Raw genomic sequence first — 18,845 nt, 5'->3', positions numbered from 1 at the left:
TCTTTTAAGGTGGAGCGGTGTGTTTGAGAAAGAAGTGACTGTATCGTGTCGGTGTCTGAAGTGTAACTTGTCTGTAAGTTTTTATTCACTGTTTGAATTCCCACAGAAACTCGAGCTGTTTAGATTTGTAGCACTTTGGGTCTTTGTTTACTTTCACACAGTTAGCGCTGTCCTGAATTTAGAGTGGGTTCCTATGTAAATGATCTGAAAACGCAAAAATAGGTCAATATTACCCAGCATCCTCATCCCTTTTCATGCTTTTCAGGTCTCTTTGTTGTCTAAATACATCCAGATGTCCGTGAGTAAATGTCCTCATCATGTGATACATTGTGGTGCAGTTAAAATCATGAATATCACCTTTAAAGGAGACCTTCCTTTCCCTGAGGCGTTATGTCGGGAAACACCTCTGCTCTAGATTTCTGAATATTACTGAGCTGCTCCAATTCCTGTGCTTTTTTCCCCTAATTTTCCATTCCACCTTTAAAAAAAGTTAAACAGATACATTCCAGAGCCTGAACAATTTAAGGTGGACTGGACAATTTGAATAAAACCTCTCCTTTAGATCTCCCTTTATTTACATGAGACTTTTCTATTGATTCCCAGCTTCATGCTCAGATTTTCCCACTCCACCTCAAAGAGCGCAGAGATTATGTTCTGGCACACGCCCGGCCATGACCTGAAGTATAGAGTACATAAGTGTTTGTGCATTTTGTGTGTGTGTGTGTGTGTATTACCTGAGTTGTGGGACACTGAAGACCCTGCAGAGCTGCAGCCATCACATTAGTTGCCGTGGCACATTTCACAATATTAAAATAAAACACATTTGGCTTATCCCTGAGAGAGAGAGAGAGAGAGAGAGTGGATAATGGCAGACACATGCAAATAACAACAGCAATAATAACCATAGAGTATAGGCAAATACATAGACTAATGTGTGTGTGTGTGTGTGTGTTTGTACTCACTGGTTGGGTGCAATTCCACAGAAACTGCCCGTGGAGTTTCGAGGGTATAACACCTGGCGAGGGTCTCCATACACCCACGCTGAAACACACACACACACACACGTCACTTTCATTGTTCCCAAAGTCACAGGTGAGTTGTGTGTACAGAGACGTCTGTGGTAGGTTTGGTTCAGCTGTGTGTTGTTGTGTTGAATTGCGACACTCTCTGGGAGGAGGAGGAGGAGGAGGAGGAGGAGGAGAGCAGTAACGGTATTCTCTTTGTTATTCTAGGAGTTTAACTTTAATCCCTGAAGCAGCGAATCCCCCCGTCTGCAGCTGACTCTGTGGTTACGGTCTGGAGGAGGGAGTCCTCTGTGTCTCCAGTCGGACTCTCTGAATGAGACCATCACGTCTATCTACACCTCTGTCCCCCCCCTCATCTCCTTCATCACAGCGTCCAGCGGCCAGGACCCTTACATTCGCTCAGCTGTGTTTACACACACTCACTGTCGTTGAGGCACTCCACACTGTTTGCTCTGTGTGTGTGTGTGTGTGAGTGTGTGTGTGTGAGTGTGTGCTTTAGTCATGTTGTAAGAACCAACACCTGTTTACACACTCACTCATGTTGACAAACCTTGTGGGGACCTAGATCGACTCCACACAGCTGGGGTAAATGCGTCAGTAATTTGTCTTAAACCACTCTTTCAATCCTGATAGATTCCTCTTCTACACAGACCACAGTTCACTCGGACCGAACTGGACGATTGGACGGTTTGTCTGACCTCTCCTGCATCAGTCTACCCCTGTATTGCGCATGTGCTGCAGTGAGGTGTGGAGATTTGCACCTGGAGGCAGTGCGAGAGTGAGAATGGCTAGGAGAATGACGGCGGGCGAAGCAGAGTGAACGTGGCTGTAGCTGCTGGCCGTGTTCCTACTTGTGAGTGAGACACGAGGCAGGAGGATGGTGTTTGGAGGTGAGGTGTCGTTCTCCTCAGTTCTAGTTTAATCCAATAACAAACACAAGGAAGTCTCTATGGGTTTCTGGTTCCTGCTGGAACTTCTCACTTTGTCGTTTGGGTTTTTTCAAAGAAGACACTTTTTCACAAAACACTTATTTATAGTCTGATGTTTTTGGGATGAAGCCTAGCCCTGGACTACACAGTGAGGAAGGTCTTTCTCGAGAACTATACCGAGTCCAGGGCTGTGGAGAGTACATTCTTTTTCTTTTAGGGGAATTTATTTAGTGGATTTTAACTGTACTGTGTTTGTAGTCTCGCTACAAACTGTTAAACTTCCTTCTGGATCAATAAATAAAGCTGTCTAAGCTGAGGTTTAGTCCTAGGCTTGTAGAGGGTGAGGGGTTAGGGCTAAGTCACAACAAAACTAGCAGTCAACCTATGTCCCCACAAGTCACGAATACACGTGTGTGTGTGTGTTTGTGTGTGTGTGTGTGAGTGAGTGAAAGAGAGAGAGAGAGAGAGATTGTGTGAGTTAGTGTTTCTCCAAAATAATGAATTTATAGAAGAAGCAAACACTAAAAATGAAATCATTTATAGAAAGCATTATTTACAGAAGTATTCTGTTATTTCTGATCAGTTCACTGAGAAACACCTGACACAATGTAAATAAAGTAATGTGGGTCGTTATTTATATGAGGTTTGAAAAATAAAGTGTGTCAAGTTAACTTTTAATAAAAGATAAAAATGTGGGTTCAGGATTTTTTTTCCGACAACAACAACAACAACATATTAGACACCGTTCAGGGGAGTTGACCATTGGCCGAATCTGTAACGCACTCATTGGACCGTGACAGCTCTGGGTGTGTGTGTGTGTGTGTGTTGACCCTGTGATAAAGTAATAAGGAAGCATTTTTAAACCCTGAGTGTTCGACTGTAACAGGATACTCCTGCAGTTTTGTGTGAATTTGCCGTAAATGAAGTGTCTCACAGACTCTGGCCTCGTCAGCTTTAACTAAATCAGGTTCTCCATCCTCACACACACACACACACACACACACCCCTGAGAACTGGTTAAAGGCACATCGTGCTAAACATTTACCCAGCTTTCCACCCTTTTACTGCTAACACAACCGACCAGCTGAGACACGAATGGAGCCTGGAGTTTGGTCCTTTAGACTCACACTGGAGCTACGGCGCTAATGTAGCTAATGAGTAATGGAGCTTAATGGTATGGTGCTAACACAACAACAGTGCTGAGTCTTACTTTAAAAAAATATAATGCATCGAATTTTTACCAGAAATATATATTTTTTTGGTACAGAATAATTTTAGTCATCATTTGATTTAGTCATTAGCTCTGTTTCCAAAATTAACTTAGCTGTGGGACTGAAGTTCATCAGACTCAACACGCTCGGAGGAGAACACTAACCTCTGTTCATCAGACTCAACACGCTCAGAGGAGAACACTAACCTCTGTTCATCAGACTCAACACGCTCAGAGGAGAACACTAACCTCTGTTCATCAGACTCAACACGCTCAGAGGAGAACACTAACCTCTGTTCATCAGACTCAACACGCTCAGAGGAGAACACTAACCTCTGTTCATCAGACTCAACACGCTCAGAGGAGAACACTAACTTCTGTTCATCAGACTCAACACGCTCAGAGGAGAACACTAACATCTGTTCGTCAGACTCAACACGCTCAGAGGAGAACACTAACCTCTGTTCATCAGACTCAACACGCTCGGAGGAGAACACTAACCTCTGTTCATCAGACTCATCATGCTCAGAGGAGAACACTAACCTCTGTTCATCAGACTCAACACGCTCAGAGGAGAACACTAACCTCTGTTCATCAGACTCAACACGCTCAGAGGAGAACACTAACCTCTGTTCATCAGACTCAACACGCTCAGAGGAGAACACTAACCTCTGTTCATCAGACTCAACACGCTCGGAGGAGAACACTAACCTCTGTTCATCAGACTCAACACGCTCAGAGGAGAACACTAACCTCTGTTCATCAGACTCAACACGCTCAGAGGAGAACACTAACCTCTGTTCATCAGACTCAACACGCTCAGAGGAGAACACTAACCTCTGTTCATCAGACTCAACACGCTCGGAGGAGAACACTAACCTCTGTTCATCAGACTCAACACGCTCAGAGGAGAACACTAACCTCTGTTCATCAGACTCAACACGCTCAGAGGAGAACACTAACCTCTGTTCATCAGACTCAACACGCTCAGAGGAGAACACTAACCTCTGTTCATCAGACTCAACACGCTCAGAGGAGAACACTAACCTCTGTTCATCAGACTCAACACGCTCAGAGGAGAACACTAACCTCTGTTCATCAGACTCAACACGCTCAGAGGAGAACACTAACCTCTGTTCATCAGACTCAACACGCTCAGAGGAGAACACTAACCTCTGTTCATCAGACTCAACACGCTCGGAGGAGAACACTAACCTCTGTTCATCAGACTCAACACGCTCGGAGGAGAACACTAACCTCTGTTCATCAGACTCAACACGCTCGGAGGAGAACACTAACCTCTGTTCATCAGACTCAACACGCTCGGAGGAGAACACTAACCTCTGTTCATCAGACTCAACACGCTCGGAGGAGAACACTAACCTCTGTTCATCAGACTCAACACGCTCGGAGGAGAACACTAACCTCTGTTCATCAGACTCAACACGCTCGGAGGAGAACACTAACCTCTGTTCATCAGACTCAACACGCTCGGAGGAGAACACTAACCTCTGTTCATCAGACTCAACACGCTCGGAGGAGAACACTAACCTCTGTTCATCAGACTCAACACGCTCGGAGGAGAACACTAACCTCTGTTCATCAGACTCAACACGCTCGGAGGAGAACACTAACCTCTGTTCATCAGACTCAACACGCTCGGAGGAGAACACTAACCTCTGTTCATCAGACTCAACACGCTCAGAGGAGAACACTAACCTCTGTTCATCAGACTCAACACGCTCGGAGGAGAACACTAACCTCTGTTCATCAGACTCAACACGCTCGGAGGAGAACACTAACCTCTGTTCATCAGACTCAACACGCTCGGAGGAGAACACTAACCTCTGTTCATCAGACTCAACACGCTCAGAGGAGAACACTAACCTCTGTTCATCAGACTCAACACGCTCAGAGGAGAACACTAACCTCTGTTCATCAGACTCAACACGCTCAGAGGAGAACACTAACCTCTGTTCATCAGACTCAACACGCTCAGAGGAGAACACTAACCTCTGTTCATCAGACTCAACACGCTCAGAGGAGAACACTAACCTCTGTTCATCAGACTCAACACGCTCGGAGGAGAACACTAACCTCTGTTCATCAGACTCAACACGCTCAGAGGAGAACACTAACCTCTTTTCATCAGACTTAACACGCTCAGAGGAGAACACTAACCTCTTTTCATCAGACTTAACACGCTCAGAGGAGAACACTAACCTCTGTTCATCAGACTCATCACGCTCAGAGGAGAACACTAACCTCTGTTCATCAGACTCAACACGCTCAGAGGAGAACACTAACCTCTGTTCATCAGACTCAACACGCTCGGAGGAGAACACTAACCTCTGTTCATCAGACTTAACACGCTCAGAGGAGAACACTAACCTCTGTTCATCAGACTTAACACGCTCAGAGGAGAACACTAACCTCTGTTCATCAGACTCATCACGCTCAGAGGAGAACACTAACCTCTGTTCATCAGACTCAACACGCTCAGAGGAGAACACTAACCTCTGTTCATCAGACTCATCACGCTCAGAGGAGAACACTAACCTCTGTTCATCAGACTTAACACGCTCAGAGGAGAACACTAACCTCTGTTCATCAGACTTAACACGCTCAGAGGAGAACACTAACCTCTTTTCATCAGACTTAACACGCTCAGAGGAGAACACTAACCTCTGTTCATCAGACTCATCACGCTCAGAGGAGAACACTAACCTCTGTTCATCAGACTCAACACGCTCAGAGGAGAACACTAACCTCTGTTCATCAGACTCAACACGCTCGGAGGAGAACACTAACCTCTGTTCATCAGACTTAACACGCTCAGAGGAGAACACTAACCTCTGTTCATCAGACTTAACACGCTCAGAGGAGAACACTAACCTCTGTTCATCAGACTCAACACGCTCAGAGGAGAACACTAACCTCTGTTCATCAGACTCGTCACGCTCAGAGGAGAACACTAACCTCTGTTCATCAGACTCAACACGCTCAGAGGAGAACACTAACCTCTGTTCATCAGACTCAACACGCTCAGAGGAGAACACTAACCTCTGTTCATCAGACTCAACACGCTCAGAGGAGAACACTAACCTCTGTTCATCAGACTCAACACGCTCAGAGGAGAACACTAACCTCTGTTCATCAGACTCAACACGCTCGGAGAAGAACACTGACCTCTGTTCTGGCATTCTGACTCTGCTCTGCTTCTGACATTAAGTGCAGAGAATTTCTAATGGCCCCGCCCCCTTGTCAGAGTCTGTCCAATCACAACGTTGGACCCGTGTTTATGTGAGAGCACAAAGACAAGTTTAAATGCAGCAAAACAGACAGCGTGCACGGAGCACTGAGTAAAAATGAAGAAAACGAGAACGGAGAAGAAAGAGAACAGAGTGAAAACGGCTAAAAACCAGAGCTTCTGCTCCTCGCTCCTCACTGCTGTGCGCTCGGGGTCGGGGTGAACAGCGAGCGGCTCGTTATCATTTAAAGGAACAGGTGCTGAAAGCAGGCGTTCTGAACAGGGGCTGTTTACACAGGGGGAGAACACTGCTGTGGGGGTTTTCACAGATGTTTTATTGAGAGGATAAAGTACCAGAGGAAAGTCGCTGAGTACTTTTATCAATGAGTTTAAATGGTGTGTGTGTGTGTGTGTGTGTGTGTGTGTGTGTGTGCAGATATAGAACACCACATCGACCAAGCTGGGAGAGAGATAAACACTAACAGAGAGACAGACCCTGTGTCTGAAATGGCTCGCTATTCATTATTCACTATACAGTGCACTATTATAGAGAACTGAAGTCAGGAGGGTAGCTACCTCATGTTGTTTTTTTACCAAACAACGCCATGGATTATGGGTAATCAGATATCTGTAGATGTACACTACTCTTTGCAGTGCATTGTGGGATTGTTTGACTGCACTGAAAATGGTCCACTATGTTTTTGCACACCACTAGCACATGGTGGAACCCTACAATAGAGCACTATACAGGGGAAGAGTTTCGGACACAGCTAGAGAGAGAGAGACTGGAGGTCCTTACCCAGAATGCCCACCACCATGTAGCCGGCGATGACCAGCATGAAGAGCACACAGCAGATGATGTCAGTGCAGCTCCTGGACAACAACAACAACAACAACATCAGACCAATTTAAACACAGACCAAGACCCTCTCAGTGTGTCGTCACCTCGGTGCGCACCACTGTTAGCCTGCTTCATATTTAACCCCTTAACGGCCTCATAACTCAGAGCCTGGTCTGCTGTGGAACTGAGCCGTTCACTGACAGAACTAATGTCAAAGATCACACAAACATTCAAGTTCAGCCTGGTACCAACCTGTTGTGGATGGGTCCAGTAAAGGTGGGGTCATGCTGGGCTGGGTCCCCTGTAAACACAAAAACATTTATTATAATCTGAGCTATAATCACACACAGATCTGTTATCACACGGATCAGACGTGTGGGGTTTAATAGCTTAGACAAATATTACAATCTATTTCTCTCTCTCTCTCACTCACACACACACACACACACACACACAGAGGTGTAAGTTCGTACTGAAAATAAAACCAGTTAAAGAACTCAACACACACTTTTTTGTCCTGACATTTGACCACAACTGGACATCATCCTGGGAACGGAGTGGGCTTTCTGAAAACCCAGGTCCTGACGTGCCACGTAAACCAACACACACACACACACACAGTTGATACTACACACAGCATGAAATTGTAATTGTTCTTTATTATTATTATTAAATGTCACAGTTTATAAGTTTAATGACAGACAGCTCAGTGGTGTTCTGAAACCCAGTGAAATACTCTGACACACAGTGGACTGTATGATTAGCAAAGTGTGTGTGAGAGAGAGAGAGAGTCCTGAATCCTGCAGTGTGTAAATATCCTGCAGAGCTCCTCCCTTGGGAGAGTGTGCTGTGTGTGTGTGTGTGTGTTTACTCTTTCCTCAGTTAAACCAGTCGAGCAGGAGCTGGACCCCGTCAGAGCGGAGGTAATCAGGAGGAGGAACAGCCCCTCGCTGATTTCACTGAACCTGTCAGACAGGCCTAGATTACACACACACACACACACACCACAGCACCGCCGCTGGGAAGTGGGGTGGGGGGGCACCATCAGGATCATCACCCTCAACCCTTCACCGTCACTAATCACTCAGTGTTAGTGTTCACTGTGATTGAGTTCTGCTCTGTTTTTAACAGAAGCACACAGTTCCTCGCTGTGTGAAGGGGTCAGACACCACACTCTCATTCATCCTTCACTCACTCACTGTTCACTCGCTCATCCTTCATGACCTTTTGGGAAGGAGCACATAGCGAGAGAGAGAGAGGGTTCTTATCCCACCTCGGGGCAGCTGACGGTGGTCTCTCTGGAGTGTGTTCACACTCTTCAGGGCAAGGCCTCCCTGTTCCTCAAGGCTCCTCACCAGGGGCTCTCCCTTTTATAGTGACAGAGTTATAGGAGTTCCTGGGGGTCCAGGGGGGACGGGGGAGGGGTCTGTGGGAGTGTGAGCAGACCACGGTGGCCCCCCACGACACAGCTGGACTCCAGTGAACGGTTTGATTCACTGATAAATGCTGTAGACTCAGGGCTTTTATTTTGAATTTGGGGAAACACTCAGAGCGAGCCCCTGATCGTTTACTGTGGTCTCGGGACTGTTTCCTGTGTGTGTTTATGTAAACAACGGTGACCACAGTGGGCCGCGCTGAGACTATTTCATCACTCCCAGACCCCAGGAGCCCGTCTCCTAGCAACAACCAGGATGCTCTTAGTGGTGACACACAGAGCTAAAAAGAGAGAGAGCTTAAAAAAAGAGAGAGAGAGAGAGACTGAAAAGAGAGAAAAACCGAAAAGAGACTGAAAAAATGATAGAGAAAAAAAAATGAAAAAAGAGAGACAGACTGAAAGAGAGAGAGAGAGAGAGAAACTGAAGAGAGAGAGAGAGAGAGAGAGAGAGAGCGACAGAGAGGATGAATGTAATTATTTGAATGTAGTTTGCATTCAGAGCCTGTACAAACTAAAGACCGAGTTAAACACAAACACTTGACTCTAAACATTGCTGTGAAGGTCTGGTGTATCAATGAGGTCAGAGTGTGAAGATGAAGTGGGAGATAGTATCAGCTCTCCACAGAAATCCCCCACCAAATGTGGACCCTCAGCACTGCACACGGTGACCTCACAGACAGGTGCTGATCAGAACCAGAGAGAGAGAGAGAGAGAGACAGAGAGAGACAGAGAGACAGACAGACAGAGAGAGAGACAGAGAGAGAGAGACAGACAGAGAAGATGTGTGTAGATCTGGTGTATCAGTGAGGTCAGAGTGTGAAGATGAAGTGGGAGATAGTATCAGCTCTCCACAGAAATCCCCCACCAAATGTGGACCCTCAGCACTGCACACAGTGACCTCACAGACAGGTACTGATCAGAACCAGAGAGAGAGAGAGAGAGAGACTCTCCTCTCAGAACCAGTTCCTCTGCTTATTACAGTCACAGACACAGATCACATTACACTGAGTACACCCTGCATTCAGCTCCATCACCACAGCACATCACCAGTAAAACACACACACACACACACACACTTTGTCCAAAAGTCTGTAAACACTGTTACGGTGAGTTACACCCACTGTTACAGCTCCTTTAAGTCTCCCACGTCACAGACCCACGCTGCGTCCCAAACCGTGCCCTATTCACTCCACACTGCAGTATTTTGGGGTTCCACTATGTTGTAGTGGTGTCTGTAAACACAGGAGGCCATTTTCAGTTCATACAAAAAATCCCATAGTGCACTGCAAAAAGTAGTGTACAACTGTTCTGATAAACACCCCCCAATAGGCCTTCACCACCATCCTGAACACCGTTCCCTATAATAGTGCACTATGTAGTGAGTGATGTAGGGAATAGGGAACACACAGCTCTCCACACACACACACACACTGGGTATTTGCTCTCCTCCGGCGTCTCCTGTCCATCCTGCTCCGAATGAGGTGTGTGTGTGACCTCTGACCTGGGTGGAGGTGTATTTATAGATGACATTTTACACACACACACAATGAAAGAGAGAGAGAGAGAGAGAGAGAGAGAGAGAGAGAACCAGCAGAGAGACTGGAGAAAGGGCAGAGAGAGAGAGCAGAAGGAACAGAGAAAGACAGAAAAGGGGAGACACAGAACAGAAAGGAGAGAGAGAGAGAGAGAGAGAGAGAACTAATCCCCGCCATCTGCACCTGACCTCACGGACACCATCAAATCCTCACAGCAGTGTTCAGACATGTGGTGTAAAGGGGCACTTTCCAGGGTGTGATTAATATGTGAATGATTATCTGATAAGCTGTGTATTATTAGCACCTTTAATACCAAAGATAATATTAATGAATATTAATGATAACAGTAGTCCAGCTGTTGCTTTGCATACTTTATTGCCCACTTTCACCCTGTTCTTCAATGGTCAGGACCCTCACAGAGCAGGTGTGATGTGGGTGGTGGGTCATTCTCAGCGCTGCAGTGACACTGTGGTGGATCAGAGTTTCTAAACCACTTTCCACTTCCTCTCTTCCATCACTCAGCACAATATTATACAGCTATTAATCAGGCATTTCTGTTACATATGACAGAACTAGGCAGTTAGTGTATTCTGAGCATGTTGAGCTGGATTTCACATCATTAGCAGTTAGCGGTGAAGCTGCAGTGACACTGTAAGAGATAATAGCTGTAAAATGCTGAATGCTAATTTGTTTTGAAAACGTGCTATATTCTTAACAGAGTAAGTTATACTAGTATGGGTTAAAAAAATAAATAAATGGAAAAAACAGGTTCTCTAAAAGCACTGGGAACCCTTCACCTAGGAGCTTTTATGATAATCCCACTCTAAATCCACAGGCATTAATGTGGAGATGGTTCCCTCTTTACAGCTCTAAAAGCAGGTTTTTAACTCTGCACTTCTTGAGTGAGCACATCGTCTGTGAATACACACACAGCTTTGTTTCCACCGTAACACCTCCTTTGTGGGAAGCTATTCGGAGGCTCCTCCAACTGGGAAGGAAGTTTTCAGGTTCACGAAACAACATTTGTTGGTAGAACTGTGCTGAACAATTCCAAATAAGGTTCCTAATTGGTGGGAAAAGCACTTTCTATGGGCCTCAGCACTAGGTCACCCCCATTGCTCTGTAAGTGTACATGGTCTGCCATTTTGTAGCCGAGTTGCTGCGGTTCCTAAAAGCTTCCACTCCTCAATAGCACCACTCACAATTGATTGGGGAATATCTAATGGGAAGAAATTTCATGAACAGATTTGTTACAATGGTGGCATCCAAGTTACAATATCACACTCAAATCCAGTGAGCACTTTAGAACGACCCATTCATTCAGAAATGATTGTTAAGGCAGACTGCATGAATAGGTGCTTGATTTTATTCACCTGTGGCAATGGGATTGAATGAAACACATGAAATCAGTGATGAGGTGGTCTGACCCAATACTTTTGCCCCTATAGTGTATATCTCAGAATAATTTAATCAGAATAAGAACTGGTGTTGTTAGAGTTTTCTATAAGGAAGAACAGTATGGTTGGTGTCTTAAACTTTGGACAGAGGACTGGCTGTCTGGGTTGAACTCTCGAACATAAAAAAGGTCAAAGACTACTCAGTCATTTATAGAATGGAACATTGTTTACTGTGGTTACCACCAATCAAACCCCACCCTTAACTACGTCAGGTTATAGCCCTGATTCAGCAGCTCATAAACACAAACCATGCACTAACACTGGCTCCAAGCTAACTCCACAATGGCTCAACGTGATCTCAGCATTGCTTCAACACGGTCTCAAAATTAGACCAACATTAGCTCAATGCTAGCTCTGACTAAACACAGGCTCAACATTCACACCAGGTTTAGCTCAACATTAACCTTACATCAAGTCAAATTTAGGTTATGCCGGTCACAATAGCCTTTTTTTAGTGGGTGATATATTGTCCTAGAAATAACTGCAATAAACTATATTATTTTTTAAAGAAATTTTAAGTCACTGGTATTATGTGATTATATTATCAGGATAATGCATTTACACCACTGTTAAAGAGCAAGGTACTTTTAGCAAAAACATAGGTATTAAGAATATTCAGACAGTAGAACTGGAATATTAAAATGTTTAAATAAATAAATGCACTGTTTTCAAACAAATCAACATAACAGTTCCAAAACATAGGTAAAAGCAGAGAATAGAACAGAGCCCATGGTTAAAATACTGGAGACATTCTTGCATAATCAGACATTCAGGTAAACACAACGTGTGATACTCAGGTCACCAGAACCAACGTAATACATTTCCATACACTGTATGATAGGTCGATAATGTAATTATTGTGATAGGTCTACTTTAGGTCAACATTAACACAACACTGGCACAACACTAGCTCAACGTTAACAAAAAGCTAGATCCGAACTGATGAAACATTCAACTTTTGCATCAGAGGGCTAGTTAAATTAAGCCAAAATTCCAAATGAACAGCCCTTATTTCAAAGCTAATATTAACTAGCTAACTGAGATATTCCTGCTGTGCAAAATACCACCCATGATTAGCTCAACATTATCTTTATATCAATACAACACTAGCTCAACACTAGCTGAAGCCTGACTCAAAAGTTAGCTCAACATTAACTCAACACTGAGCTCAGCACAAAGACATGAGCTCAACTGTGGCACAAAAGTAGCATTACGCTAGGTCAGCACTGACTTAACACTTGCATGACGTTAGCTCAAAACTAGCTCAACATTTATTCAATGTTAGCTCAAAATGAGCTCAACTCAAAAGGTACATTAGTTCAACAAAACTCAGCTCAGGTTTATTCATTCTTATTAATATTAATTCAAAATAAGCTCAATGTTCAGCTCAACATCTGCTCAAACCAAGCTCAACGTATAAAGACTGGCTCAACAGTTTGATCAACATTAACTCAAATATAACTCACGTTAGCTCAAAGTTAGCTCAGTATTATCTCAACATCAGTCCATCCATTCTCACGCTACACAGTGTGGCCTTGTTATTGCTTTTGATAAGTCATAAAACAAACACACACACGGAAAGGAAAGTTGAATGCCGATCCTTTCACTAAACTTCCCCCAGGAACATTTAACCCATTAAAATTCCACTTGGGAGAGTTTTAGCTCAAATTTGCCTACAGTCTCCACTGGGTCCAAAACACATCAGATAAGACTGGTCTACAGGGAAGTAAACAGCTGATACAGAGGCACTTCAATGGGTTTTATCCATGAAGAATATCAAAAACTGCATTTTTATTTTAAATAAATAAATGCAATTCTTAAAACTCATGTGGTTTAAAACATAGTGAAACAAATGTGGCTTGTGATTGTGTCACTTAAGTAATTATGTGTTTACAGGATGATAATTATGAACTGTTACTTTTCAGGACAAGCTCCAGCATGAAGACCCAACACAGACGACAGGCACATTTCTGGATCACGCCTTGCTTTTTATTATTTAAACCTCATCACAACTAGGGACCCTACATTCTCTGTTTATGTAAGATCTAGAATCTGTGTCTGGAGCCTCTATAGATCTCAGACACAGGGATCTAGAGCCTCCATAAACACCAGACACATGGATCTAGAGCCTCCATAAATGCCAGACACAGGGATCTAGAGCCTCCATAAATCCCAGACACATGGATCTGGAGCCTCCATAAATCCCAGACACATGGATATAGAGCCTCCATAAACACCAGACACATGGACCTGGAGCCTCCATAAATCCCAGACACAAGGATATAGAGCCTCCATAAATCCCAGACACAGGGATCTAGAGTCTCCATAAATCCCAGACACAGGGATCTAGAGCCTCCATAAATCCCAGACACAAGGATATAGAGCCTCCATAAACACCAGACACAGGGATCTAGAGCCTCCATAAATCCCAGACACAGGGATCTAGAGCCTCCATAAATCCCAGACACAGGGATCTAGAGCCTCCATAAATCCCAGACACAGGGATCTAGAGCCTCCATAAATCCCAGACACAAGGATATAGAGCCTCCATAAACACCAGACACAGGGATCTAGAGCCTCCATAAATCCCAGACACAGGGATCTAGAGCCTCCATAAACACCAGACACAGGGATCTAGAGCCTCCATAAACACCAGACACAGGGATCTAGAGCCTCCATAAACACCAGACACAGGGATCTAGAGCCTACATAAACACCAGACACAGGGATCTAGAGCCTACATAAACACCAGACACAGGGATCTAGAGCCTCCATAAACACCAGACACAGGGATCTAGAGCCCCCATATATCTAGAATCTCTAAACACAGGGTCCAGAGCCTCTTTAGATTCCAAACACATAGTCCAGAGCCAGTATAAATCCTTAAACACAGGGTTCAGAGCCTCTATAAATCCATAAACACAGGTCCCAGATCCTCTGTAAACCCCAAACACAGGGTACAGAGCCTCTAAACCTCCCAAATAGGGAGTCAAGAGCCTCTACACATAATAAAATGTGTTATAGAAGAAATCCTAGCCTCCAGCAGTATCTCAGACTCAACACGTCAAGTGACAGAAACATAGCAGTAAATAAATAACAGTCAACAATTTAAATGAAAGAATAATAAACCAGGACCATATTAAAATCAATCAAGGGGGAAGTGAGACCAACTACAGATCACTTCCTGTATCAGCTGGACACTTCTGAACTGTCTCTGTCTGAAAGAGTGTTTATAAGAGGGTATCCTTGTAATGCCTATATGCCTTTTTCCACAGAAACCAGTGAACATTTATGGGACATAGATCAGGAAATATCACTGCTCTCCACTCTCAGACTGACCGTGTACACTAGAACAGACTCTACAGCCGGTAGAACATCCCAACAACACAGTTCAGAACCTCTAAACACCCAAACTACAGAGTCTGGAGTCTGTGTTAATAAAATTAGAGGGGGCATTTCAGTGTATTTCCACTGTATGTAGCACAGGCTCCAGACTGGGAGAACGAGTGGAACCGAGACAGATTGGACTGACATTATAAACTAGAACTCTACATTCTCTAAAGGCCAGAGCTTCAGGAAGTAGGTGTACCTTTCTCTGTTATACCAGAGAAGAATGAGTCAGAGGAAACAATTCATTTATCATTAATCCCTCACACCCTCCCACAATGTGTAGTGTTCTAAATATAGATTATGTTCACATTAATCTGTGGACCTGGAGTCCACCAACCCACACACTGTGAAACAAGACCCCCCCCAGGCAGTGTTCTGTGATAAATAAAGTCACAGTGGATAAAAGGATAAAACGAGTCGTTCTGATTCTGCTTCTGACGTCAAGTGCTGAGACTTTATAATGGCCCCACCCCCTCGTCTGAGTCTGTCCAATCACAGCGCTGGATCCCTGTTTATGTGAGAGCGCAAAGACAAGGTTAAACTCAGCAAGACAGACACAACGAGCGCGGAGAAATAAGAGCACTGAGTAAAAACGGAGAAGAAAGAGAACAGAGTGAAAACGGCTAAAAACCAGAGCTTCTGCTCCTCGCTCCTCACTGCTGTGCGCTCGGGGTCGGGGTGAACAGCGAGCGGCTCATTATCATTTAAAGGAACAGGTGCTGAAAGCGGGCGTTCTGAACAGGGGCTGTTTACACAGGGGGAGAACACTGCTGTGGGGCTCGGACCTACGCAGGTCACTGATGTTTCTTTGAGAGGATAAAGTACCAGAGGAAAGTGCTGAGTAAATTAAAGACGCATCAGCACTGCCCTCGAGTCACAGGGCACACAGTGACTTTTTCAGACTCAGAGGTTATTAAAGCTTTGGAGCTGTTGATTTGTTTGTAAACAGTAAACAGCCTTGTGTGGCCTTTTCTTAATAAAAGACCTAGTAAAAATATAACACAAATATTAAGAGAAAAGGACAAACTAACAAATAAACTCAGAGCCATGGGCTTTTAAAGGCCCTGACCTACATTCCTCCCTCTGCCCCGTCAGCGCAGGACCCCAGCACACCGTATCTCCATTTTCTGACAGTTTTTTATTGTTTGATTGTGTGTTTTTGAAGCATTTGATGCATTTCAAACCTCTGCCTGCGTTTCAGAAAAAAACGAACCAACAGAAACGCTCCTAAAACGTGTAAAATAAACGTATTCAGCCAGGTTTAATTACAATGAAAGTTTAGAGTGTGTTTCTCCCCACTTCTCTTTTACTCTGTAGGTTTTTGGTCAGATGTTCTCACTCAGGTCCTCTTCCTCAGGGTTAATCCTAGCCCTAGTGAGGTTTCAGCTGAAGTAAAGAGACGTTTTCCTGAGGAACAGGTTTATGAAGCGCCACACGCTGCGGACGACCAGGAGGGAAACATGAGACTGATCCTGAGTCACCGCCTGAGGCTGGAGTTTCCTGATTGTTCACAGTCCACAACTACAGTTCAAACTACAGGGAACTGGTCTTACAGTAAACTACAGGAGAATAACACCACAGGGCCTTAACGTTAATGAGGAGTTTGACAAAGGGTTAACTCTAGTGTGGAGCAGATACTCTGCAGCAGACCCACTGTGGTTCAGTGAAGAGACGGTGGCAGTGACTCTCTACTCGTCTTTTAGTGACTGAACAGAACGTTTATAATAATACAGTTCAGTAAAGACACTGAAATGACTCATTATTAAGTTTAGAGTTAAACAAATCTGTGTTTCACTAAAGTCCTCTGGTGATTGGAGAGTACATTTGCCATAACACAGTCACATTTCTGTTGTAATTTTACTGAAGTGATGTGTTAATTCAGCAGTAAACAGTAACAATAAAAATTATTAATAACAATAATAATAAGTTACACTCAGATAACGCCTTTCACATACTTAATGATGCTTTATAATTGGGAAAATAAATCAATTCAAACATTCATTCACACATTCATTCATTATCTGTAACCCTTATCCACACTCCTCACAGACAGTCACCCGGAGGAAACCCACGCAGACACAGGTAGAACACACCACACTCCTCACAGACAGTCACCCAGAGGAAACCCACGCAGACACAGGGAGAACACACCACACTCCTCACAGACAGTCACCCGGAGGAAACCCACGCAGACACAGAGAGAACACACCACACTCCTCACAGACAGTCACCCGGAGGAAACCCACGCAGACACAGGGAGAACACACCACACTCCTCACAGACAGTCACCCGGAGGAAACCCACGCAGACACGGGGAGAACACACCACACTCCTCACAGACAGTCACCCGGAGGAAACCCACGCAGACACAGGGAGAACACACCACACTCCTCACAGACAGTCACCCGGAGGAAACCCACGCAGACACAGGGAGAACACACCACACTCCTCACAGACAGTCACCCGGAGCGGGAAATGAACCCACAACCTCCAGGCCCCTGGAGCTGTGTGACTGCGACACTAACCTGCTGCGCCACCGTGCCGCCTCTTTTCAGAGTTTCTTTTTGAAATTTTAAATTTGAGTTGCATTGGGGTGATTATTTTGTGTGTGTGTGTGTGTGTGTGTCTCTACATATTGTGATGAGGTGTGTGTTGGTCAGGAAGTTCACCATCAGCCTGTGCTCTGAGTGGTGGAGTGTGGTGCCCAGATACCACACAATCCTTTAATCCTTTCAGCAGTATCTCCTTTTAAGGGTTAAATGTGGTTATAGGGTGTAGGATGTGGTTTGGCTTAAATACGGCTGTATTTCCATTCTCTCATTCATCACACACTTCACATGTTCATTTTATGGCAAAACAATGTTTCTTTGATGTTTTTGTGTAAATACTATGGCTTTTTCCATGATGTATATCTGTTTTTTTAACAGAAAAGTACTGTAAACAAATCAGTTCTTAAATGTCAAATGTTTGATTGTTAAAAAACTCCTGACCGTATATTTTTAGGGTGAAACACAGATACCAGTTTTTATCAGACATTTTACTGATATTTTTATTTTTATTTTTACTGTGTGGCTGAGTCAGTTAGTCGTCTAGAAACCTGTCAATACACACACACACACACACACACGATACTCATGACACTGTTCTATACCTTTCATATGGGGTGTGTGTTCACAGGTAGTTGATAGACTTCTGTACAGTTTCATGTGACTCAGACTCCAGAGCATTAGGAGGCTGTACCTTCACTGGAAATCTTAAAGAGCACAATTCAAACTGCCCCTGTTTATACTGTTTGTGTTTGAGTAAACAACCCCTGTGAACACAACCAGGTGAGAGAGAGAGAGAGAGAGAACCTGTCCACCTCAACACTCACCGTACTCAGAGCTCTGCTCCTCCTTCTTCTTTCCCCCCATCTTCAGCTGAGTCCCCGCTCTGGAGCTCCTCACTGAACACAGTCGGAGGAGTATGAGAAACCACTCTCTCTCTCTCAGTTCCTCCTCAAATCTCTCCCTCCCTAGCGGATCACAGGGCCGTGACGTCACGTGCACCTGCCCCGAGATGCTGCTCACCTTGCGTTCAGGAGCCACGCCCACTGTCTCGCCTGCGCCCTCTGGTGTTACATTTTATTATTACATTTAACACTATATCAGAAACACTGGCCACTTTATCAGAAACACTGGCCACTTTATCAGAAACATCACCTCTTCTCAATATTCACTGGCCACTTTATCAGAAACATCACCTCTTCTCAATATTCACTGGCCACTTTATCA

At 44.5% G+C, this 18,845-nt stretch overlaps 1 protein-coding gene across 1 annotated transcript in view; it reads right to left on the bottom strand.

Moving 5' to 3' along the window:
• The window catches only part of slc44a4 (solute carrier family 44 member 4), a 37,961-nt gene extending 19,386 nt beyond the window's left edge, over positions 1-18,575 (bottom strand). Inside the window, exons 1-5 of the mRNA XM_066666939.1 lie at positions 18,446-18,575; positions 7,508-7,556; positions 7,214-7,287; positions 963-1,041; positions 735-834 (exon numbers count right to left, since the gene is read on the bottom strand). Coding sequence (XP_066523036.1) covers positions 735-834; positions 963-1,041; positions 7,214-7,287; positions 7,508-7,556; positions 18,446-18,485 — 342 coding nt within the window. The 5' untranslated portion in view covers positions 18,486-18,575. The remainder of the gene's footprint in view (positions 1-734; positions 835-962; positions 1,042-7,213; positions 7,288-7,507; positions 7,557-18,445) is intronic.
• Positions 18,576-18,845: the final 270 nt, after the last annotated feature.

Source organism: Hoplias malabaricus, chromosome 4 (genome assembly GCF_029633855.1).
Source record: "Hoplias malabaricus isolate fHopMal1 chromosome 4, fHopMal1.hap1, whole genome shotgun sequence".
Lineage (NCBI taxonomy): Eukaryota > Metazoa > Chordata > Actinopteri > Characiformes > Erythrinidae > Hoplias > Hoplias malabaricus.
Note: the sequence above shows the minus strand (reverse complement) of the source record. Positions and strands in the feature narration are given on the sequence as shown.